The sequence below is a fragment of the Loxodonta africana genome, chromosome 7 (assembly GCF_030014295.1).
Source record: "Loxodonta africana isolate mLoxAfr1 chromosome 7, mLoxAfr1.hap2, whole genome shotgun sequence".
NCBI lineage: Eukaryota > Metazoa > Chordata > Mammalia > Proboscidea > Elephantidae > Loxodonta > Loxodonta africana.
Window position 1 is genome coordinate 11,501,491 of NC_087348.1, and position 26,796 is coordinate 11,528,286.

At 40.1% G+C, this 26,796-nt stretch overlaps 1 protein-coding gene across 1 annotated transcript; it reads right to left on the reverse strand.

Annotated features, from left to right (window-relative positions):
- Positions 1 to 252: 252 nt before the first annotated feature.
- Positions 253 to 26,420, reverse strand: LOC100673036 (organic anion transporter 7-like). The gene is made up of 9 exons (XM_003419634.3): positions 26,011 to 26,420; positions 25,181 to 25,284; positions 10,227 to 10,381; positions 9,962 to 10,130; positions 7,872 to 7,995; positions 4,783 to 4,898; positions 3,629 to 3,843; positions 936 to 1,044; positions 253 to 482 (listed from the first exon to the last, which is right to left on the reverse strand). Exons 1-9 carry the CDS (start codon positions 26,410 to 26,412, stop codon positions 275 to 277), a joined length of 1,602 nt encoding a protein of 533 aa, XP_003419682.2. The 5' UTR covers positions 26,413 to 26,420; the 3' UTR covers positions 253 to 274.
- Between the last annotated feature and the right edge of the window lie 376 nt (positions 26,421 to 26,796).

The following is a 26,796-nucleotide window of genomic DNA, read 5'->3' on the forward strand; positions in this document are numbered from 1 at the left end:
AGGGGGGGTCAAAGGAGACCTAATTGTGTTCTCTTCACCACTGAAACTGCTGGTACAACTGGGGAGAGCTGGTCTGTGAGATCTAGAGTTTCTCAGATGTAGTCTGACATCACTGTGGTTGGGGATGGAGGAGTCACTGAACTCAAGGCACTATCACAAATGGAAACAGCCCAGGGCTGAGCCTGCCTAGGGAGAGAGCGACCCCATTGGTGTTTTGCCTTCTCCATCAGACCAATAGCACATAGTGCCCCCAAGCGACAGCTAGAGGTTTTACTCACTCATTTTCCACATCCTGGATCGTGTCACGCAGAGGCCGATCCCTGGTTTCAGGCAGGAGAAAGGCAACAAAGGCAGCCAGGATGGGGAAGACTCCATAGATGATCCAGGGCAGGGGGGCAGAAAACACTGCTAGGGTCATCAAAAGGGGAGAGAGGGCTGCCCCACTACAAATGGCCATTGTGAGGATTCCTGAAACTCTTGCCCTTAGGGTATAAATAACAATACAAATAAATCTGGTAAAATCCACACATGAAATTTTGACATATTATTTTGCTTTCATTATTGGAGCCACTACAGCTGGGTGTTTGCACACATGGAGATTGGCTGCATTCCCTTGCTTTTGAAATGTGCTGTCTTGTTGGTGGGTATTAGCTTCAAGTTCACAAATGTATCACTACAGATTTCCACCATTAAAAAAATAACAATACCCATAGCACCTACCCTTTCAATGGTTCATAAGATTAGGTGAGATGATCCATTAAAGGACTTAATATGGTACCTGGCAAAAAGTCAACTTTCAATAAATTTTGGCTAGAACGTGTTATTAGTATAAAAGTGGACTGCTTTTGATAACTAACCAGTTTCAGTTTTCTTTCCTCCATAAGGTCCAGTTAGCTGGGAAAGTTCTGTTTTGACCCTGACAGAGCATTTTGTACCTGATCACAGTGGGGAAAAGTTCATTGGCGTGAGCAACGCAGCAGGTGATAGTGGCAGAAGCAGCGCCCATTCCCAAAGCTGCCAAAACAGCATTCAGGGTCTGCATTTCTGGGGAGAAGAAGACCAGTCACATCAGGAAACCCGAGCTGAAGCAATCGGCATCCCCAAAATACAAGTAAGAAAGCCCCCATCAGAGGTGTTTGCAAGCGTAAAATACATTGTCTAGAAAGTGCATATCTTCCACCTCCTTGCTGAAAGTGAAGAGGACTTGAAGCACTTACTAATGAAGATCAAAGACCACAGCCTTCAGTATGGGTTGCACCTCAACATAAAGAAAACTAAAACCCTCACAACTGGACCAATGAGCAACATCATGATAAACGGAGAAAAGATTGAAGTTGTCAAGGATTTCATTTTACTTGACTCCACAATCAACAGCCATGGAAGCAGCAGTCAAGAAATCAAAAGACGCATTGCACTGGGCAAATCTGCTGCAAAGGACCTCTTTAAATTTTGAAGAGCAAAGGTGTCACCTTGAAGACTAAGGTGCACCTGACCCAAGCCATGGTATTTTCAATTGCATCATATGCGTGTGAAAGCTGGACAACGAATAAGGAAGACCGAAGAAGAATTGACGCCTTTGAATTGTGGTGTTGGTGAAGAATAATGAATATACCAAGGTCTGCCAAAAGAATGACCAAACCTGTCTTAGAAGAAGTACAACCAGGATGCCCCTTAGAAGCAAGGATGGCGAGACTGGGTCTTATATACTTTGGACATGTTGTCAGGAGGGGTCAGTCCCTGGAGAAGGACATCATGCATGGCAGAGTACAGGGTCAGTGGAAAAGAGGAAGACCCTCAGTGAGGTGGAATGACACAGTGACTGCAACAGTGAGGTCAAGCATAATAACAATTGTAAGGATGGCTCAGGACTGGGCAGTGTTTCATTCTGTTATGCATAGGGTCGCTATGAGTCAGAAGCGACTCAATGGCACCTAACAACAACAACAACAACATAGAAAGTGCAGAGAAGCAGAGAAGGTGGAGTGACTGGTGAGCTAAGAAACGTGACTTGTCTACTTATTACATCTTAAATAGTGTGATGGTTAGTTGTACTTGTCAACTTGGCTAAGCTGTGGTTCCCAGTGGTTTGGCCGATCACTGGAGAAGTTGCTGTTCCATAATGTAACCTAATGCCATGTAATGTCATTGCCTTCCAAATGGTCTGCGTATTTTTCCAAAGAGTTAATTTGTAAAAAAATTTACTCTCTTCCCATTGCCTGATCTATGAGTCTTGGGATGCGAGTCTGCAGAAGTCTGCAGCCTGCAACTTGACCTACAGATTTTGAATTTGTCAGTCTCCTCTAATCTCGTGAACCAGGAAGAGATTCCAGACTGTTACCCGACCTACGGATTTTGGACTTGCTGTCCCCACAATCTCAGGAGCCAATACCTTGAAATAATTCTCCCTTTACATATTCATCTATCTCACTGGTTCTATATTTCTGGAGAACCTTGATGAAGACAAATAATGAAAAAAAGACCTAAATAATTATACCAACTCTCACTGCTTATTCAAGATTTTCCAGAGGATGAGAAGGGAGAGAAAGTCTGGCAGGAGTTTCCTCGCATTGTTCTGCCTAGTGCTTCCTATACTCTGTAGGACTGTCATGTGGACAAATTCGGAGCAGTCTAAGACTCATCCATGTCCTTGAGGAGTTGAAAACTTAGGTGAGGATACAATATGACCAGGGACAAATATGGTACAAGAGAGTAATAAAAGGAGAAGACTTCAATGCTAATGGACAGGATGAAGAATATCTTGACTTAAAACGATGGCTCAGTAATCATTAACAACGAACTCTTTGGGGGGAAACAAAGATGTTGTGAACCACAGAAGGGAAGCTTAAGACAATCAGTTTTCTACCCAGCTTAAAAAAAAAAGAGAGCTTTGCAACATCGGAGTGCAATCTACCATAAGGCAGCCAAATTCCTGCTGACATTCAATAAAATTAGAGCCACCATCTGGTCCTGTAAAATATACTACTCAGCTGGGAAATACATGAAGTATGGTGAGCACGTGGGTCCCCTAATCATTTACATACGATCTTTTCATTTAGTAAAATTAAAATTCTAAGAGAGGATCTTAATATGCTTAACCTCTCAATCCCATTGTATACTTCTTCTTCACCTGAGACAAAGGATTTTATTTCCTTAAAGCCAAAAAGCCTCTACTAAACCAGGTTTGTAGACACGGTGACCTAATACCAGGGGTGACCTAATACCAGACACAGAAGTGGACACATAGAGATCAGGGAGGAAATCGTCACTGAAACTGTTGTAATGAGAGACTAGAAAAGGAAGTGACAGTATTGTGCCTCCATATTGGGATACGGTTGCAAGGCCTGTTCCCTCAGTGATTGTTATGAAATGTGTGATTGGACAAAGGGCAAGTGTCTCCATTTTCCAGATATTTCTCAGTGATGACGAAGACAACCATATGTCTGGGCCAACTTTTGCTGACCTTTGACTCCATTTCTAACAACTTAATGGCAGAATCTGTCCTAAACCTGCAGATTGGTTTCGGGGGATCCTTAGGCTCTTTTACTCCTGACTTAGGTGGGTGTGACAGTACAATCCCGGAGCAACAGGGAGAAGCCACTTCCTTCCTCTGACCTTCACTTTTTCTCACCTTGAGGCATAAATGTGAAGAGCAGAATAGGAACACCCAACAGGAACAAGAAAAAGGCCTGGCTTCCTCGACGTCCGATAAGTTTCATTGCCAAAAGTGCCAGACCTTGGCCTGGGAGGGAGACGATGCCACAAAGAACTTGGATCAGGAAAACATTGCTCCCCAGGAGCTGGAGGTTGAGCAACAAGCCAACATAGGGCATACAAACTGCAAATCTGTGGTAAACAAAAGAAGAAAGACATATAAAGATTTAGAGCCTATGTTCTGCAATTGACCATGACCTTGGCCCAGTCAACCAGTGGCTGGTGGTAAAGTATTAAGACAAAGTTGTTTTGTAAAGTGTTTTCTTTCCTGGTGATGATTTTTAAGTTGTCATATAAAAAATTGTATGATAATGAAGATCAGAATTGTTAGGCTTTTTTTTTTTTTTTTTGGAGTGTGGGGAGTAAGTTGTAGAGGGTACATGATGGAATGCCCAGGAATTAGAGTGTTTCTATATCTTGATATAACTTTTGGTTCCGTATTTACATATGGCTATATTCACTGAAATGTATTTTTTTTTTATAACTTTTATTAAGCTTCAAGTGAACGTTTACAAATCCAATCAGTCTGTCACATATAAGTTTACATACATCTCACTCCCTACTCCCACTTGCTCTCCCCCTCTTGAGTCAGCCCTTTCAGTCTCTCCTTTCTTGACAATTTTGCCGGCTTCCCTCTCTCTCTATCCTCCCATCCCCCCTCCAGACAAGAGTTGCCAACACACTCTCAAGTGTCCACCTGATATAATTAGCTCACTCTTCATCAGCGTCTCTCTAAAAATACATTTTACTGTTTTAAGCTGTACCTCAATGAAAATGGAAACAAGCAATGAAGAAACTTAAAAACCAAGGTCTGTACCGTGACTGGCTTTCTCACCGCCAGTATCCTGGAATGAGTGAGCCTTGGCGGATGACATGACATACTTACTCCTCATTGTATACTTAGCCTGTGAGTCTTTTTGTAACCCTTTGACCAACTCCACAATAGCAATTATCTTGTATGTTTTCCTTATCATTTATCTCCAAGTCTGTCCCCCACGACACTGTTGTATCCTTTGAAATAAGAAATAGGCTCACTATTCTAACATTTCTCATGCACCGTGTGAAGCCTACCTCACAAAAAATGTGAGGCAGATCCATTTACGTAGGGTGGGTGTGTGGAACAAATCACACACAGAAGGTTTTTGCTGTGCTGCCTCCAGTTCCTCCTGCATGGTGGATCTCAAAACCTGCAACAACAACCATATGAACCATTGTATGTACCTGAAATTTTTAATAGGCTTTACAAGGACTGGTTCATAACTCTGGTTGTATGTAAGTTGGATGTTCCTAACTGGGGGACTGCCTGTATATAATATGGTGTTTGCACAACATCCAAATCATATAACATCCTATTTCAGGGGACGTATCATGGACATTAAGTGATGCATGACTGTACTTACTTTTGCCATACCACCCATTTTTTAATTATCTTTAAAAAGTCAAATATGATATCAGTGATTAGTTATCTAGTGCTGTTCTCACTGAAATATTACAAGTGGGTGGCTTTACCAAACAGAAATTCACAGTGTCTCACAGTTTAGGAGGCTAGCAGTTCAAATTCAGGGTACAGGCCCTAGGGGAAGATTTCTCTTTGTCAGCTCTGGAGGAAGGTTCTTGTCTTTTTTGAGTTTCTACTCCTGGGCAATCCTCATGTGGCTTGTTATCCCTCTTCCCCTATCCCTGCTAGCTAACTTGTTTGTTTAATCTCTTTTATATCTCAAAAGAGATTGAGTCAAGATATACCCTACACTAATCCTGCTTCGTTAACATAACAAAGACAACCCATTCCCAGTGAAATTATAACCGTGGGCATAAACTCATTGCTGTTGAGTCAATTCCAACTCGTAGGTAACCTATCGCATAGACATTAGGAATTACAACACATATTTTTTGGTGGACCCAATTCAATCCATAACAGGTACTCATTCTTGCATAGAATCCATAGGCTAAGCCAAGCTTCCACTGCTCCTCATTTGCAGTGCTCTCTTTCTTCCACCTGACCCTGATGTGATTTTCAATTGTGATAATGCATTATTCTTTCCTAGTATCTGGATAGTTTCACTTGTTTTTACTATCTGCTTCTACTCTGGAGGAATTTAAACTTTCATTCTGTGGATTAGGTCAGCCTGGCAGGCAAGAGGCTAGGTGTGGATTTGGAATCCAAGATATTTCCTGAAACATAGCTGGTCCAATAGGATTTTATATCCATCTGGCATGTAACAACACAGTCTAAGGCTCCACCTAAATTTAAAATTTGTTTAGAGAAAGGCCATGCCATGGTGTCCCAATCAAATCAGTATCCGCAGTGCCACTGACTGTGCAATGACTTCATCTCTGGGGAAACCTTGAATTCTTCCCACCATCTTCAGTGGGATCTAAACTCTCAGGAGCATTTTGGTTCTTCTTCATTGAAATGTTCTTCTAAACGACCTCTGCTTTCTTCTGGGAGCATATTATCTTTTATCATGTGTGCCATTAAACATGTTACAAGAAATGTTTTATTTCCTCCTCTTTGACTGGCCAATTCCTTGTTTTCTTCTTTCTCAAGGAATTAAGAGTGGATATTTCCTCTTGTGCTCCTTTATAATTCTTCCCATTCTCTTATCAAATCTATTTGGATTTAAAATTGTCTGTTAGTTTTCTCTCTCAAATTAATGTGAAAGCTCCTTGAAGGTGAGTTATTCTGTTATTTATGGTCTAGCCCCCTACCTGGCACACTACTGTTGTTCAATAAATATCTCTATATGTGCATCACATGATGAATATGATGCACATAGATTCATAGCAATAGATTCCTTTTATAACTGGGGTGAAGAAAAAAAGAGAAAGCCCTCTTTGAAATATTTCTTTCACTTAGTCATGACTTGAAATATGTAACATGTAGACTATAAACTCTATGAGTAGGGATTTGTGGCTGCTGTGGTCACTGCCACATTTCTTGGACTAGAACAGACCTGGCACATGGTTGTTGTTAGGTGCCGTTGAGTCATTTCTGACTCATAGCGACCCTATGCACAACAAAACAAAACAAAACAAAACACTGGCCAGTCCTGTGCCATCCTTACAATCATTGTTATGCTTCAGCTCATTGTTGCAGCCGCTGTCAATCCACCTTGTTGAGGGTCTTCCTTTTTATCCACTGACCCTCTATGTTGCCAAGCATGATGTCCTTCTCCAGGGACTGATCCCTCCTGACAACATGTCCAAAGTATGTAAGAAGCAGTCTCGCCATTCTTGCTTCTAAGGAGCACTCTGGTTGTACTTCCAAGACAAATTTGTTCATTCTTTTGGCAGTCCATGGTATATTCAACATTGTTTGCCAACACCACAATTCAAAGGCATCAATTCTTCTTCGGTCTTCCTTATTCATTGTCCAGCTTTCACACGCATATGATGCGATTGAAAATACCGTGGTTTGGGTCAGGCACACCTTAGTCTTCAAGGTGACATCTTTGCTCTTCAACACTTTAAGGAGATTCTTTGCTGCAGATTTACCCAACGCAATATGTTATTTGCTTCTTGACTGCTGCTTCCATGGCTGTTGATTGTGGATCCAAGTAAAATGAAATCCTTGACAACTTCAATCTTTTCTCCGTTTATCATGATGTTGCTCATTGGTCCAGTTGTGAGGATTTGTGTTTTCTTTATGTTGAGGTGCAACCCATACTGAAGGCTGTGGTCTTTGTTCTTCATTGTGGTAGGCACTCCCTAAATATGTCATGAATAGAAGAGTACATGAGCGAATGAAGAAATAAGTGAATCTCTATTACCCACTCTTCTGAATGGTCACTAACCCTTCCTTTTACTGGATTTATTATCCTGAGTAAGACCCATAGATTATTAGTTGGAAAAGAACAGGTTAGTTTTGGTCACTATAACTTAACAATTAGAGAGACCAGTACATAGTCTCTCCATTTGTAAATACTTAGTGTTTTTTGTTTCTGTCGAGTCAAAATATCTGCATTCAATGTTTGTCAGCATATTCTCCTTCAATGCCAGCCCAAACAATGTTGACACCCTTTGATAACTAGGTCAGTGAGGGAGGAATACCCATAACCATGCCTACATTCTACCCTCTATTCTCCTTATGGACACTGACTAGTGTAGAGGTCAGGCATGTCTTCCCTATTACCCCTCATCAGCTTCCCTTTCTATCTCACCTCCATGGTCAGAGTTTCTCCAGCATTCTTTATTCCATTCATGTGTGCAACTTTTCTAAGTTCCTTTAAGCCGCCTTCTAGCTTATCGTTGGCAATCAGCCATCGAGCAGACTCTGCCAGCCACCTGAGCAAAGAGGAGGACACAGGAGCATTCACTCGCAGTTGCTTATTATTCATATAACGTCTGTTCTGAGAGGCCTTTTCACTATCATCTACTACCCACCGCTTTTTCAGCTGTACCAGGGAACATGACTTACCTTCTCTTGTAACATAACTAGGGAGATATGAGGATGGCCCTCATGCAGTATGCCTTCACTGCTGGTAAGGCACAGTTGGAGTCAGAATGTCTGCCTTCTTACTCAGGTGCAAATTTAACACAAAGCTCATGAAGCTAAAGTTTGGCTTCCCCTCCTTTGTATAGACCCCTTCCAAGGTCTTTATAGGAGCCAAGAAAATAGGTATTCATAATATATGGTCATTTTATGAAAGAAGGACCATCAAGTTATTTATGTACACTCATAGCCTCACTCCAGCTCCTACCAGCTATAATGGAAACTTGCTATACAAGTAAGGTACTTGTAAAATTTGCCTCAGTTTTCTTACTTATGGAATGAGGACCATAGTGTCACCTGCCTTGTAGGGTTCTTATGAATATGAAATGAGTTAATGGATGAGCCTGACATGGAATAAACACTTCCGTGTATTTAAAATTATCTCCTTGTGTTAAATCTATCATCATTGCTCTGAGATACAGTTATTTCTAACTATATAGGCTTCCTCCACTGAACCAGTCTTTTTAAGGAGAGGGGCATAGTTAGCCATCCTTAAAGCTCATTAAAGGTATCAAAGAGAAGACAGGCACAGAAAAGTGATGCAAACCATATGCTCTACATTCAGTTGTTAGAAGTAGAGAAACCCTGCTGCTCTTTCTTTAGGTAATTATAGAGGCAAATTTGCTGCTCCTTCATTTCATCCAATAAGCCAGAAACCTACTGTCATGGAGTGAATTTCTACTCATAGTGACCCCGTAGGGTTTCTGAGGTTGTAAATCTTTACGGAAATAGACTGCCACATCTTTCTTCTGCGGAGTTGCTGGTGGTTTTGAATTGCCAACCTTTTAGTTAGCAGTCCATCTCTATAACCAGTGCACCACCAGGGCTCCTTATCTTATCCAATCATACCTATAAATTGAAAAGCAGTGAAACTTCTTCAATATATGCTTCTTTTTAAAGCCACACATACAAACACAGACAATAACCAGGGTATCTCCTCTTGAAATTTGTGGTTGTATACTTTATTTTAATAAGGAAAATAATTGTATATAGTTATGTGTCCAAAACACCTGTTAAAGCTTAATTGTGAGGGTAGTTAGAAAGATGCAGAATTTCCAGGCAGGGGATTCCATGCTACTTCCTGTTCTTAGGTAGCTGGTTGTCAGAAATAACAATACTGTGCACCCAATTAAAGTGAATTTCAAATAAACAGTGAATAATTTCTTAGCATAACTATGTCCCATGCAGAATTTCAGATATACTTTCACTAAAAAATGAGCTGTTTCGTGAAATTCAAATTTAACAGGACATGCAGTATTTTATCTAGTTTACAAATATGAAGAAGTAGTTCCATAGAATTTTTATAGGAACAATGAATGATTTTTACCATCACTATGTACTGTTCAAAGCTTCAGACATATTTTTGCTAAAAATCATTTGTTGTTTATTGAAATTCAAATTTTATGGGACATTCTGTACTTTATCTAGCTAGCAAATAAGAATAAAGAACTCTAAGTTAAGCAGAATTTTCACATAAACAAAATATAATTGTTAGCATTATTATGTCCTGTGCAAATTTTGAGATATCATTAAACAGAAAATATTGTTGTTTATATAACATTCAAATTTAACTGAGTGTCCTCAATATCACCTGACAACCCTACTGGTCTGCCTTCAGATTGCGCAGAAGGGGCAGATTAGGAGATCAAGTGTTCACGTCTTGACCAAAGATCAAAACAGAATCCATGTGTCCTGATTCTATGTATACTTCATCCCAGAATCCTCTAAGACAAAGGAAGAGAAAAAAAAAGTTCATACCTTGAGGACAGAAAGAGGACAAATAATGGTACGGACACCATCAGCTGAAGCACGTGCCACTCTCGAAGGGCAAAAGCCAGGCCTCCCAGGGTTATATAACCAACACTATAGGAAATGGTTGCCAGCGTCATCCCCGTGGCTTGGAATTCGAGCACTGACCATTCTATTACTGAAAGGAAACAGAAACAAGATTTTAACTTAAAATAAAAAATTGGAATTTCTAGGTCAAAGCCAAGGCTTAGAAATTTGAAAAAGGTTGACTTACTGAGCAAAATAATATTTGACATGATGCCTGTGGTAGAAATCCCAGCCAAGAAGCGCAGTGAGCAGTAAATGAGGAAGGAAGGAGCAAAGACCACACATGTGTCAGCAATGGCCATCAGGAGGAAACAGCAACTGAGAATCACCCTCCTCCCAAACCTGAGAAACAGAGAGGTTAGATTATGGGAACATTAATAATGTTGCAAGATTTAGTAAAAAGAAAGCACAGTTGGAAATTTGGAGGATGTTTTAGCAACTGAAACTTTGCACTTGAGACTTGGAGAATCAATAAGGAAATTGACCATTGGTATTCTCAGAAGGAACATTTGTGTTTGTAATTGGATATTGAGTATATAAATCTGTTCTTCAATCTGGAATACTGGAAGTTTTAACATGTTTTAAATGTCCCTGTTCTAACGCTTGCATTTAACATAATAGAGAGCCTGTATAGTTTCTAGAACAGAAGGAAGCTAAATTTGTACTTGGGCCTCTAGGACTGTGCAGTCCAAGGCTAACTCATGTGAAAGGAACATCCATGGAGCAATGCTTCAAAGTGGACGATGGGTTGTACAATACCCCTCTATTGTGTCTGAGTTTCTAGAATGTGGGCAATCTGCTTCTTCTAGAATATAAGAGTTCCACAACCAGAGAAAGGAATCTATAGAAAGTTCTCAAAAGAAGGAATTAATTTAATGTAGGGTAGGAATGGGAAAGGGGTTGTTGTTACTGATGAAGGGTAAAAGAGCCACTGGTAAATGGTTAACAACAACCATAATTGTACAACTAATATACTCAACAGTGAAAGACTCAATGCATTCTACATAAGATCAGGAAGAAGGCAGGTATCACCACTTTCATTTACAACTGCACTGAAGGTCTTAGCTACAGTTAGAAAAAGAATAAAAAACAAAAGATGGGAAAGTAATAAGTAAAATTGTCTCTACTTGCAGATGGCATGATAATAGATGAATTGCTCAAGGTAGCAAGATGCAAGGTGAATATACACATGTCAGGGCACTTCTATATACTACCAGTAAGTGGTTATAAATTAAATTTATAATTCAGGATTCTATAGCATCAGAAACTAATTAGTAATAAATTTAATGTAAAAAATATATGACTGCTCTTATAAGTTATAAAGCATAAAAAGAGAAATGAAAGAAAACCTAAATTAGTGGAGTGGCACACCATGTTTATAGATCACAACATCCAATTTTGGAAAATGGCATTTTTACCCAAACTGATCTATACATCCAGTGCAATCTCAATAAATATTCTCCAGAGAATCCGTTTCCTAACTTCCAACACTATATAGAGTAATTTGCCTGTTTTTGGCCTTCATGTAAGGGGAATTGTATAGTATGTGATCATTTATGTATTTTTTGTATTGATTTCAGATGGCTCGTGGCTGCAAGCAGAGAATACCAGAAAGGTGTTTACCTGTGTTTTATTGACAATGAGAAGCATTCAACTCTGTGGATCATAACAAATTATGGATGACATCATGAAAATAGGAATTCCAGAACACTTAATTGTGCTCATGAGGAATCAGTACACAGAAGAAGAGGCAGTTGTTTGAACAGAACGAGGGGATGCTGCGTGGTATAAAGCCAAGAAAAGTGTGCATTAGGGTTGTGTCCTTTCACCATACTTATTCAATCTGTATGCTGAGCAAATAATCCATGAAGCTGGACTATTTGAAGAACAGGGCATCAGGATTGGAGGAAGACTCATTAACAACCTGTGTTATGCGGATGGCACAATTTTGCTTGCTGAAAATGAAGAGGACTTGCACTTACTGATGAAGATCAAAGACTACGGCCTTCAATGTGGATTTCATCTCAACATAAAGAAAATAAATATCCTCACGACTGGACCAATAAATGACATCATTGAAGTTGTCAGGGATTTCATTTTACTTGTATCCACAATCAATGTCCATGGAAACAACAGTCAAGAAATCAAACAACAGATTGCATCGGGCAAATCTGCTTTAATAAGACTTCTTTAAAGTGTTAAAAAGCAAAGATGTCACTTTAAGGACTAAGGTATGCCTAACCCAAAACATAGTATTTCCAATCCCCTCATAAGCCCTCAAAATGTGGACGATGATTAAGGAAGATTGAGGAATAATTGACACCTTTGAATTCTGTTGTTGGTGAAGAATATTGACTATACCACAAAGTGCCAGAAGAACAAACAAATCTGTCTTGGAAGAAATACATCCAGGGTGCTCCTTGGAACTGAGGATGGTAAAACTTTGTCTCATGTACTTTGGACATGTTATCAGGAGGACCAGTCCCTGGAGAAGGACATCATGCTTGGGAAAGTAAAGGGTCAGTGAAAAAGAGGAAGACCCTCAATAAGATGGATTGACATAGTGGCTGTAACAATGGGCTCAAGCATAACAACCGTCTCGAGGATGGTGCAAGACCAGGAAGTGTTTCATTTTTTGTACACAGGGTCGCTGCGAGTCAGAAACAACTCAACGACAGCACCTAACAACAGCCCAACAGCAACATTGGTATTGGGCAAGTCCTACTCAACATAAGGGTATCGTATTTATCTACATCACTGCATGTTATTGTTTGTTCGTTCCCTTTGCTCTGTAGTATTTTGTTATGTGAATATTCTGCATCTTATTTGTCCATCCTATTTTTTATATGTTTCCAGTTGTGGGATATTATGAATAATGAGTGTGCTATTTCAAAAATATCATTTTCACCATGGACTTTCTCTACACATAATCCTTTTGTGTTTCCCCTTAGTTTTCTGATGAAGTTCAAAATCCTTAGATTAGTGTATCAGGTCCCTCTCAACCTCATGTAATTCTCCACTGTCTTGTTTTTCCATTGACCCTTCTCCCCTTTTCTACCACATTAAAAAAAAAAAAAAATTCCACATTATGCTCCATTAAAACTTACCAATGGGCTGCTGAGGGAGGGCCAAGATGGCACAGTAGTCAGATGCTTCTGGTGACCCCTCTTACAACAAAGACCCCCCAAAGCAAGTGAAATGATTATATTTATGACAAGCTAGGAGCCCTGAACATCAAAGGCAAAGTTAGAAAATGGACTGAGTGGCATGGGGAGGCAGAGACAGTTCAGAAGTAGAAAGGAGTTGCCAGACCTGAATCCCCAAGAACCCTCAGGCACCATTCCCTGGAGCACATGCAGTGGGGCTGATGGTAGTGTTCCGGGTGCCATTTCCTCCGGGAGAGACAGCAAACCACACAGTGTACTCGCACTTCCAGAACCAAAGAAGAATGGCGCAGTTTGCAAAATCTAAGTATTTGTGTTTATTTTACCACAGCCCAAGCCCCCAAGCCAGCTTCAGTGGCTGTCAATTTCCCTGGGCCTGTCATCGGCCCTGATGTATTCCCTGAGCCATTCTCCTGACCTTGAAGAATGAATAAATTCACAGTTGGGGGAAAAGATAATCTGCCAGCTCCAGAAACCTTGGAGCTCAAGACAGAAGGGGCTCCAGTCTAGCCACAAACGTTCAATGGACTTTGAACACCTTATACCCCTGTATGGACCTGAGTGGGCACACTTCAGGAAAACAGGCCCTTGTTGGCTGACTGCAACAGTTTCACCTGTGCAGTGGAAAGGTGGATATTTCATGTTTGACATCACTTTGCCTATTAAACAGGGTTCTCGCCTACCCACATCAGGGGCCTAAAGACTGGTGGCTCCACCTACGTCACCTAGCAACCAGCAATGGGGGTCCTAGGACTAGTGGTACCTCATAGTACTTACAACCAAAAGTATTGGATGTCCATTGCTTGGCTGCAGAGCCCACCCACCTGTGCACTCTAGGGAACAGGGAGGCACTTTCCTCACAGAAATTCAGGAGATGTTTGTGAGCCCCCTGCCATGTTCACAGCATAGCCCTCTGCTGCAACCAGGTACCTGTGCCTACACCAATCACCCCTGCCCCTCTAAGACTGTAGGACAGAGCCTGTACCACACACTTGATGACCAACTGCCTGGACACCTGAGCTGAATACATACAAAAAAAAATGGTCTCCTAGGCTCATATACCCTGTAACAGCTCTGGCCATCTGGTGACAGGACGTTAGAGCTTCAAAAGCTATCTCACTCAAGCAGGGTATAGTAAGCAAACATAAAATAAACAAATACAATAACTTATAGATGGCTCAGAGACAACAGTCAATATCAAGTCACAAAAGAAACATGGCATGATCGCCTCAACAAGCTTTCAAAACAAAGAATCAAAGGATTTTCTGGATGAAGGTGTCTTCTTGGAATTACCAGATGCAGAATACAAAAGATTAATACACAGAACTCTTCAAGACATTAGGAACAAGGTCAGGAAAATCAGGCAAATTGTAGGACAAGGACACACAGATAAAGTAGTTGCAGAAATTAAAAAGATTATTCAGGAACATGATGAAAAATTTAATAAGCTGAAAAATCCATAGACAGAAAGCATTCCGAAATTCAGAAGATTAACAATAAAATTACAAAAGGAGACAACTCAATAGAAAGGAGCAGAACTGAACAAGCGGAAGGCAGAATTTCTGAAACTTGAAGATAAAGCACTTGGCACCAATGTATTTGAAGAAAAATCAGATAAAAGAATTAAAAAAAAAATGAAGAAACCTTAAGAATCAAGTGGGGCTCTATCAAGAGAAATAACCTATGAGTGACTGGAGTACCAGAACAGGGAGGGATAACAGAAAATACAGAGAGAAGTGTTGAAGATTTGTTGGCAGAAAACTTCTCTGATATTGTAAAAGATGAGAAGATATCTATCTAAGATGTTCATTGAACTCCACATAAGGTAGATTTTAGAAGAAAGTCAATAAGCCATATTATAATCAAACTTGCCAAAACCAAAGATAAAGACAGAATCTTAACAGGGACAAGCTGTTAGGATAAATCTTAACAGCTAGGGATAAATGCAAAGTCACCTACAAAGGAGAATCGATAAGAATAAGCTCGGACTACTCAGCAGAAACCATGCAGGCAAGAAGGCAATGGGATGAGTTATATAAAAAATTGAAGGAAAAAATTGCTAACCAAGAATCATATACCCAGCAAAACTGTCTCTCAAATATGAAGGTGAAATTAGGACATTTCCAGGTAAACGAAGTTTAGGGAATTCATAAAAATCAAAACAAAAGTACAGGAAATACTAAAGGGAGTTCTTTGATTAGTAAATCAATAGTATCAGATATCAACCTAAGACTAGAACACAGGACAGAGCAACCAGATGTCAACTCAGAAAGGGAAATCACAAACATAAATCAAGATAAAAAAAACACTCAAAATGGAAACAGCAATGTCATCATGTAGAAGAAGAAAACATTAAAACAATAAAGAAGGACTAAGAAATGTAGTCATAGATCTTTCATATGGAGAGGAAGACAAGGCGATATAAAGAAATAAAAGTTAGATTTAAGCTTAGAAAAATAGGAGTAAATATTAAGGTAACCACAAAGGAGACTAAGAATCCTATTCAGCAAAATAAAATACAAGAAGAAAATAAAGACTTGGTTAAAACAAAATCAACAATGATGAAGAGGAAAAGCAATATATAAAGATAAACTACTCAACACAAAAAAATTAAGTGGAAAAAGAAACTGTCAACAACACAAAAAAGACATCAAAATGACAGCACTGGGGGCGGGGTCAAGATGGTGGAATAGACAGATGCTTCCAGCGAACTCTCTTACAACAAAGACCTGAAAAAACAAGTGAAACGAGTATATTTATGACAAGCTAGGAGCCCTGAACATCAAAGGCAAGGTTACAAAATGAACTGAGGGGCAGGGGAAGGAAGAGACAGTTCAGAAATAGAGAGGAGTTACTGGACCTGAATCGCCAGGAGCCCTCAGGCACCACTACCAGGAACAGATGCAGTGGGATGGTAGTAGTGTTCAGCTGCAGTTTTCTCAGGGAGAAGCGGCCAGCCATACAGCCTACTTACACCTCGAGAACAAGAGGAGAAGGGTGGTCTCGCCAAAAGCTAAGTACTTGCGTATACTTTAATGCACCCCTCCAAGCCAGCTTCAGCAACTGATTTCCCTGGGCCTGAGATAGGCCCTGTTGAGCACCTAGAGCCATGGAGAAGGGAAAAATTTGCAATTGGGGGAAAAAATAATTGGCCAGCTCCACTAACCGAGGGACCTCAGGACAGAAGCAACTCCTGTCCATGCATAAACAGTCCGTGGACTTTGAGTACCTTTCCCCTCTGTATGGACCTGTGTGGGCCTATTTCAGGAGAATAGACCCTTGTTGGCAGAACACAACTGTTTCCTTTGTGCGGTGGAGAGGTGGGTGTTTGATGTTTGACATTGCTTTGCCTATTAAACAGGGTCCTCACCTACCCACATCAGGGGCATAAAGACTGGTGGTTCCACTCAGGATACCCAGCCATACATGACACGGGTCCAAGGATAACTGGTACCTCCCAGTCCTTACAAACAAACACTTTGGGTGTCCATGGTCCGTCTGCAGAACCCGCCCACCTGTATGCTCTAGGGAATAGGGGCACATTTTCCTCCGAGAGAGTTGGGGGATGATTCTCAGCCTCCTGCCTTGTTCAGAGCATGAGGCCCTGCTGCAACCAGATACCAGTACCTACACCAATCATTCCTGCCCCTCTAAGACTGTAGGACAGAGCCTGTTCCACACACTTGATGATCAGCTACCTGGACATCTGAGCTGAATTCATATAAGAAAAGTGAATGGACTCCTAGACTGATATACACAATAACAGCTCTAGCGCTCTGGGGACAGGACGTCAGAGCTCCAAAGGTGAAAATAATCAAGCTAGCTCACTCAAGCAGCCTATTTGGACATATCAAAACAAAACAAAGAAAGAAGATATGACACAGTAAGCAAACATAAAATAAACTAATACAATAATTTACAGATGGCTCTGAGACAATAGTCAATATCAAGTCACATAAAGAAACAGGGCATGATCGCCTCGACAAACTCTCAAAACAGAGTCAGGGGTCTTCTAGATAAAAGTGCATTCCTGGAATTACCAGACGCAGAATACAAAAGAATAGTATACGGAACCCCTTCAAGACATCAGGAAGGAAATCAGGCATTTGCAGAAAAAGACAAGGAACACACAGATAAAGCAGTTGAAGAAATAAAAAGATTACTCAGGAACATAATGAAAAATTTAATAAGCTGGAAAAATCCATAGACAGACGGCAATCAGAATTTCAGAAGATTAACAATAAAATTACAGAAGGAGACAACTCAATAGAAAGTCAGGAGCAGAACTGAGCAAGGGAAGGCAGAATTTCTGAACTTGAAGATAAAGCACTTGGCACCAATGTATTTAAAGAAAAATCAGATAAAACAATTAAAAAAAATGAAGAAACCTTAAGAATTATGTGGGATTTTATCAAGAGAAATAACCTATGAGGGATTGGAGTACCAGAACAGGGAGGGATAACAAAAAAAGCAGACACAATTGTTGAAGATTCTTTGGGAGAAAACTTCCCTGATATTGTAAAAGATGAGAAGATATCTCTCCAAGGTGCTCATTGAACTGCACATAAGGTAGATTTTAGAAGAATGTCAGCAAGACATATTATAATCAATCTTGCCAAACCAAAGACAGAATTTTAAGAGCAGCTAGGAATAAACAAAAAGCCACCTACAAAGGAGAGCCAATAAGAACAAGCTAGGACTACTTGGCAGAAACCATGCAGGCAAGAAGGCAATGGGATGAGTTATATAAAAAATTGAAGGAAAAAATTGCCAACCAAGAATCATATATCCAGCAAAACTGTCTCCCAAACATGAAGGTGAAATTAGGACATTTCCAGGGAAACAGAAATTTAGGGAATTTGTAAAAACCAAACCAAAAGTACAAGAAATACTAAAGGGAGTCCTTTGGTTAGAAAATCAATAGTATCAAGTATCAACCCAAGACTATGGAACACTGGACAGAGCAATCAGGAGTCAACTCAGACAGGAAAATCACAAAAATAAATCAAGGTAAAAAAGTGCTCAAAACAGGTAAAAAGTGATGTTATTATGGAAAAGAACATTAAAACAATAAAAAGGGACTAAGAAATGTAGTCATAGATCTTCCATATGGAGAGGAAGACAAGGCAATACAAAGAAATAAAAGTTAGGTTTCAATTTAGAAAACTGAAGGTAAATATTGAAATAACCACAGAGGAGACAAATTATCCTACAAATCAAAATAAAATACAAGAAAAAAATAGAGGCTCAGCAGAAACAAAATGAACAACAAAGAATATGAGGAAAGGACAATATATAAAGATAATCTACTCAGCACATAAAATTAAGTAGAAAAAAGAAACTGTCAACAACACACAAAAACAGACATCAAAATGATAGCACTAAATCCATAAAAACATACCTATCCATAATTTTGCTGAATGTAAATGGACTAAATACACCAATAAAGAGTCAGAGAGTGGCAGAATGGATTAGAAAATACAATCCTATATGCTGTCTACAAGAGACACACCTTGGACTTAGAGACACAAACAAACTACAACTCAAAGGATAGAAAAAAATATACCAAGCAAACAACAATCAAAAAAGAGCAGGAGTGACAATATGAATTTTTGACAAAATAGACTTGAAAGTTAAATCCATCAGAAAGGATAAGGAAGGACGCTACATAATGATTAAAGGGACAAATATACCAGGAGGATATAACCATATTAAATATGTATGCACCCAATGATAGGGCCACAAGATACATAAAACAAACTCTATCAGCATTGAAAAGTGAGATAGACAGCTCCACGATAATACCAGGAGACTTCAACACACCACTTCTGGTGAAGGACAGGACATCCAGAAAGAAGCTCAATAAACATACGCAAGATCTAAATGACACAATCAACCAACTTGACCTCATGGACATATACAGAACATTCCATTCAAGAGCGGCCAAGTACATTTTCTTTTCTGGTGCACATGGAACATTCTCTAGAATAGACCACATATTAGGTCATAAAGCAAGCCTTAGCAGAATCCAAAACACAGAAATATTACAAATCATTTTCTCTGATCATAATGCCATGAAAGTAGAAATCAATAACAGAAAAAGTAGGGAAAAGAAATCAAACACTTGGAAACTAAACAATACCCTGCTCAAGAAAGATTGGATTATAGAAGACATTAAGAAGGGAATAAAGAAATTCATAGAATCCAATGAGAATGAAAACAATTCCTATCAGAACTTTTGGGACACAGCTAAAGCAGTGCTCAGAGGTCAATTTATATCAATAAATGCACACATCCAAAAAGAAGAAAGGGCCCAAATCAAAGAATTATCCCTACAACTTGGACAAATAGAAAGAGAGCAACAAAAGAAACCCTCAGGTACCAGAAGAAAATAAATAATAAAAATTAGAGCAGAATTAAATGAAATAGAGAACAGAAATCAATGGAAATAGTCAACAAGACCAAAAGCTGGTTCTCGGAAAAAATCAACAAAATTGATAAACCACTGGCCAAACTGGCAAAAGAAAAACAGGAGAGGAAGAAAATAACTCAAGTAAGAAATGAGATGGGCGATATTACAACAGACCCAACTGAAATCAATAGAATCATATCAGATTACTTTGAAAAACTCTACTCTCACAAATTTGAAAACCTAGAAGAAATCGATGAATTCCTAGAAACATACTACCTACCTAAACTAACACAAACAGAAGTAGAACAACTAAACAAACCCATAACAAAAGAAGAGATTGTAAAGATAATCAAAAAACTCCCAACCAAAAAAAAATCCCTGGTCCAGATGGCTTCACTGCAGAGTTCTACCAAACTTTCAGAGAAAAATTAACACCACTACTATTTAAGGTATTTCAGAGCATAGAAAAGGACAGAATACTCCCAGTCTCATTCTACGAATCCAGCATACCCCTGATGCCAAAACCAGGTAAAGACACCACAAGAAAAGAAAAGGAAAGAAAATTATAGACCTATATCCCTCATGAACTTAGATGGAAAGATCCTCAACAAAATTCTAGCCAATAGAATTTAACGACATATCAAAAAAATAATTCACCATGACCAAGTGGGATTCACACCAGGTATGCAGGGATGGGTCAACATTTGAAAAACAATTAATGTAGTCCATCATATAAATAAAACAAAAGACAAGAATCACATGATTTTATCAATTGATGCAGAAAAGGCCTTTGAAAATGTTCGACACCCATTCATGATAAAAATTCTCAGCAAAATAAGAACAGAAGGAAAATCCTTCAACACAATAAAGGGCATTTTTACAAAGCCAATAGCCAACATCATCCTAAATGGAGAGAGCCTGAAAGCATTCCCCTTGAGATCGGGAACCAGACAAGGATGCCCTTTATCACCACTCTTACTCAACATTGTGCTGGAGGTCCTATCCAGAGCAATTAAGCTAAATAAAGAAAAAAAGAAATAAAGGGTACCCGGATTGGCAAGGAAGAAGTATCTCCATTTGCAGATGACATGATCTTATACACAGAAATCCCTAAGGAATGCTCCAGAAAACTACTGAAACTAATAGAAGAGTTCAGCACAATATCAGGATACAGGATAAACATACAAAAATCAGTCAGATTCCTCTACACCAACAAAAAGAATATCGAAGAGGAAATCACCAAATCAATAGCATTTACAGTAGCCCCCAAGAAGATAAAATACTTGGGAATAAACCTTACCAGAGATGTAAAAGACTTATACAAAGACAAGTGCAGTATACTTCTGCAAGAAACCAAAAGAGACCTGCGTAAGTGGAAAAACATACCTTGCTCATGGATAGAAAGACTTAACATTATAAAAATGTCTATTCTACCAAAACTGATCTATAGATTTTAAAGCAATTCCAATCCAAATCCCAATGACATTCTTTAATGAGATGGAGAAACAAATCACCAACTTCATATGGAAGGGAAAGAGGCCCTGGATAAGTAAAGCATTACTGAAAAAGAAGAACAAAGTGGGAGGCCTCACTCTACCTGATTTTATAATCTAGTATACTGCCGCAGTAGTCAAAACAGCCTGGTACTGGTACAAAAACAGATACATAGACCAATAGAACAGAATTGAGAATCCAGACATAAATCCATCTACATATGAGCAGTTGATATTTGACAAATGCCCCAAAGCAGTTAAATGGGGGAAAAGACAGTCTTTTTAGCAAATGGTGCTGGCATAACTGGATATCCATCTGCAAAAAAATGAAACAAGACCCATACTTCACACCATGCACTAGAACGAACTTAAAATGGATCAAAGACCTAAATATAAAATCTGAAATGATAAAGATCATGGAAGAAAAAAGAGAGACAATGTTAGCAGCCCTAATACATGGCATAAATAATATACAAAACATTACTAACAATGCAGAAGAAAAAACTAGATAACTGGGAGCTCCTAAAAATCAAACACCTATGCTCATCCAAAAAAAAAAAAAAGACGTCACCAAAAGCGTAAAAAGGTTCCTTACAGACTGGGAAAAAGTTTTTAGCTATGACATTTCTGATCAGCGTCTGATCTTTAAAATCTACATTCAACTGCAAAAACTCAACTAGAAAAATAACCCAATGAAGAACAGTGATGAATCTGTGAAACATTTCATAACATGGAGGAATCTGGAAGGCATTACGCTGAGTGAAATTAGTCAGTTGCAAAAGGACAAATACTGTATAAGACCATTATTACAATAATTGGAGAAATAGTTTAAACAGAGAAGGAAAAATTCGTTGATGGTTACGAGAGAGGGGAGGGAGGGAGAGTGGAAAAGTGGTATTCACTAATTAGATAGCAGATAAGAACTACTTTAGGTGAAGGGAAAGACAACACACAATACAGGTGGTGTCAGCACAGCTGGACTAAACCAAAAGCAAAGAAGTTTCCTGAATAAACTGAATGCTTCAAAGGCAGGGGCGGGTGTTTGGGGACCATGGTTTCAGGGGACAGACATCTAAGTCACCTGGTATAATAAAATCTATTAAGAAAACATTCCACATCCCACTTTGGAGAGTGGCGTCTGGGGCATTAAACGCTAGGAAGCGGCCATCTAAGATGCATCAATTTGTTTCAACCCACCTGGAGCAAAGGAGAATGAAGAACACCAAAGACACAAGGTAATTAGGAGCCCAAGAGACAGAAAGGGGCCCATAAACCAGAGACTACATCAGCCTGAGACTAGATGGTGCCCAGCTACAACCGATGACTGCCCTGACAGGGAACACAACAGAGAATCCCTGAGGGAGCAGGAGAGCAGTGGGCTGCAGAGTCCAACTTGTTGTAAAAAGACCAGACTTAATGGTCTGACTGAGACTAGAAGGATCCCGGTGGTCATGGCCCCCAGACCTTCTGTTGGCCCAGGACAGGAACCATTCCCAAAGGCAAGTCTTCAGACAGGGATTGGACTGGACAACGGGAAGGAAAGCGATGCTGGTGAGGAATGAGCTTCTTGGATCAGGTGGACACTTGAGACTACGTTGGCATCTCCTGTCTGGTGGGGAGATGAGAAGGCAGAGGGGGACAGAATCTGGCTGAATGAACACAGAAAGAGAGGGTAGAGAGAAAGAATGTACTGTCTCATTAGAGGAAGAGCAACTAGGTGTGTATCTTGTTGTTGTTATTAGGTGCCGTGGACTCGTTCCAACTCACAGCAACCCTATGCACAATAGAAACACTTTCCAGTCCTGAGCAATCCTTACTATTGTTGTTACGCTTGAGCTCATTGTGGAAGCCACTGTGTCAATCCACCTCTTTGAGGGTCTTCCTCTTTTCCACTGACCCTGTACTCTGCCAAGCATGATGTCCTTCTCCAGGGACTGATTCCTCCTGACAACATGTCCAAAGTATGTAAGACGCAGTCTCGCCATACTTGCTTCTGAGGAGCATTCTGGTTGTACCTCTTCTAAGACAGATTTTTTCATTCTTTTGGCAGTCCATGGTATATTCAATATTCTTTGCCAACACCACAATTCAAAGGCGTCAACTCTTCCTTGGTCTACCTTATTCATTGTCCAGCTTTCACATGCGTATGATGCAATTGAAAATACCATGGATTGGGTCAAGCACACCTTAGTCTTCAGGGTGATATCTTTGCTCTTCAACACTTTGAAGAAGTCCTTTGCAGCAGATTTGCCCAATGCAATGCGTCTTTTGATTTCTTGACTGCTGCTTCCATGGCTATTGATTGTGGATCCAAGTAAAACGAAATCCTTGACAACTTCAATCCTTTCTCTGTTTATCATGATGTTGCTCATTGGTCTAGTTGTGAGGATTTTTTTCCTTTATGTTGAGGTGTAATCCATACTGAAGGCTGTGGTCTTTGATCTTCATTAGTAAGTGCTTCAAGTCCTCTTCACTTTCAGCAAGCAAGGTTGTGTCATCTGCATAACACAGGTGGTTAATGAGTCCTCCTCCAATCCTGATTCCCCATTCTTCATATAGTCCAGCTTCTCCGATTATTTGCTCAACGTACAGATTGAATAGATATGGTGAAAGAATACAACCCTGACGCACACCTTTCCTGACTTTAAACCAATCAGTATCCCCTTGTTCTGTCCAAACGATTGCCTCTTGATCTATGTGAAGGTTCCTCATGAGCACAATTAAGTGTTCTGGAATTCCCATTCTTCGCAATGTTATCCATAATTTGTTATGATCCACACAGTGGAATGCCTTTGCATAGTCAATAAAACACAGGTAAGCATCCTTCTGGTATTCTCTGCTTTCAGCAGGATCCATCTGACATCAGCAATGATGTCCCCGGTTCCACTTCCTCTTCTGAAACTGGCCTGAATTTCTGGCAGTTCCCTGTCACAATATACTGCTACAGCCGTTTTTGAATGATCTTCAGCAAAATTTTGCTTGTGTGTGATATTAATGATGTTGTTCCATAATTTCCACATTCGGTTGGATCACCTTTCTTGGGAATAGGCATCACAGCAACACGCAAGCCCCCACAGTAAGTCAAACTGACAGGCATGTGAGGGAGGTGTATACAGCATGGTGTATATAAATTTTTGACTTGATTTGTAAACGTTCACTTAAAGTAAAGTATAGTAAAAATTAAAAAAAGAAAAAAGAAACTTACCTATGTGCATTGTCTCATGACACCATCAGAGAGTACTGGGTTACAGGACTGGATGAAAGAAACACTCTTATTTTGAAATCTTGTGTAAGTTACATTTACTGTTATTCACTCAGAGTTCACAGTTTTCATCTGAGAACACAGTTGACATTATGATGGTGGATGTAAAGGGCACCTCAAGTCCGCCACTTCCCTCATGGGAGATAGGCCTGAGTGGTGGCGATGGTTGCCTGTCTATTTCAGAAGGGGTACTGCCAGGCACGGGATACCCCAAACTTCTCACACCACAAACCATGAGAGGAAATATCCTTCAATGAATTATCTTATGTGGTAATAAAATTTACCTTTAAAAGCTGTTTTGGCAGGAACAAAGATGAAGGCTACTAGTACAAGTTTTTTATATAACACTAATGACACCTTGCCCCACACCCCACAAATTTTACATAGGAATGCCTACCCAGCAGACTGGGGCAACTATTGCACAATAACTAGCCTGTAGGTGACCATAAGCATTTATCTAACAAGGTCCAGGAGCAACTAAACATGACAGCCTGGCCAAGGCCTGCAATGCTTTTCTCTATATCTGTGTTCTTCAAATAGACTGAATCCCCTGTTGTGAAAATTCTCCCTCTCTGCTGCCAAGGGTAACTCTGTCTCATTTATAAACCACATGCCATGTACCTCGTCTCTGAAGCCTGTCCTGAAACACCTCCAGGTCTGCTGAAGACATCCTTTGTCTGTCCTCCTCTATATAGCACTCAATGCTGACAAGCGCACTTGCCATGCTACTGTCACTTTCCGTTTGTGTCTAGATCCCTGGGTGCAACGTCATCCCCAGAGAAAAGAAAGCCGTGAGCCAGAAATACTCACCTGTCTGAGAGAAGGCCACATACAACACCTCCCAGCAGCATTCCAAACATGAATAGGAATTGAGACACTGATTTCAGTGGCTGAGATTCACATACCAGGTCCCACTGGAAAACAAGGAAACCAACACTCTAGAGCTTCACAGCAGCTTACAACACCTCAGTGGAAACCTGCCCCAAACACCTTACCCCGACTTGCAAGTTTCAGTATATCAGGCCCCTATCTTCCCATCCAGCGTTGCTTTCCTGTATTAAAAAAATTTAGCTGAAACTTTATCAATCAGCTCTCAGCTTAAGCATAATTTTCTCTAGTAAGGCTCACTTAAACTAGAGGGGTCATATTATTTTCCTGTCTCTGTATTCATTTTGTACTTGGTACTAAGCAGTCCTCAATCTTGGCTACACAGTGAAATCAGTAGACAGCTTTAAAAAATTAGTGATGACTGATTTTCACCCCCAAGCATTTCTTAAAACTCCTCTGAGTTGCAGTCTGAGCATGGAGGTTTGGTCAGCCTCCCCTGATGTTTCTAATTTGCAGAAAAGATTGGCATGACCCACCTAGCATATCATTTTTCATACATTATATAAGTGATTTGTTTAAACATTGGTCTCCTCAAGAATAAAAGCACTGTGATAGGAGAGTTTATGACTGTTTTCAAATTCATTACTCTGGTTATCTGCACATGTCTGACATGTAATAGATAAGCAACAGATACTTGAAAGAAAGAAGAATTCAACTTTCATAACGACTGAGGGTTTGAAGCATGTTCATTACTTGTGTAACCTCTAAACACTCAGATCACGCCCTCAAAGGAGGAAAATGGTGCCTCTTACCTTAGCCACAGTGGTTGAGGGGAAGGTGCTTTTGTCATATACCCAGCCGTCCACACAGGGCTCCGTGTCTGGCTCACTTGTGTTGAGAGAAGACTCATTGAAATGAAGTAGCTGCCACTGGGGGTGGAGGAAGCGACGACACTTCTGTGGCTTCAGATTTGAGTCCAGTGGGATGGAGATTCTCAGGAGGGCATCATGGCTGAAGATCCCAGTGCCATTATCAGAGACAGTATCATTGTCAAGGATGGGGACCCAGCAGCGATGATCAGGGGTGGCAGCAGTGAAGTTCTCCAATGGAATATGCATTTGCACTATGACATTGGAGATAAGAAGAAAAACCATCTGAAGGATCTGGAATCTCCCCTGGCCACCAACTTGACGCAGAAGGTCCTGAAATCCCATTGAGGCTGAGTTCGTGATCCCCGAGAAAAGGCAAAATGACTCTATGTAGATACGTTCAAAGGGAGGAAATGTCTGTTTTTAATAAGTCCACTGAGTTAGTGTTGATGTTGACAGTCCTTTCTCATCGATGGGCCCAATGTCACCAGTGTAGCAGAGCAGTGGAAGCAGCTTTCTCAAGTTGTTTTGGGATCAAGCATCCAGCTCTTTTCAGAGTTAATAATTCATCAGAGAGAATTAAAGTGTTTCAGTTAAATCTGTTTAAAGATCTACCCTGTGAGGGTCTTTGTCCTCAGAAACACCCAGTTGTCAGTATTGGACTTTGATCTGCAACATGTTCCTCATCAAATTAAGATAAAGTTGCAGTTGATTTGCAGTAGTTTCCCA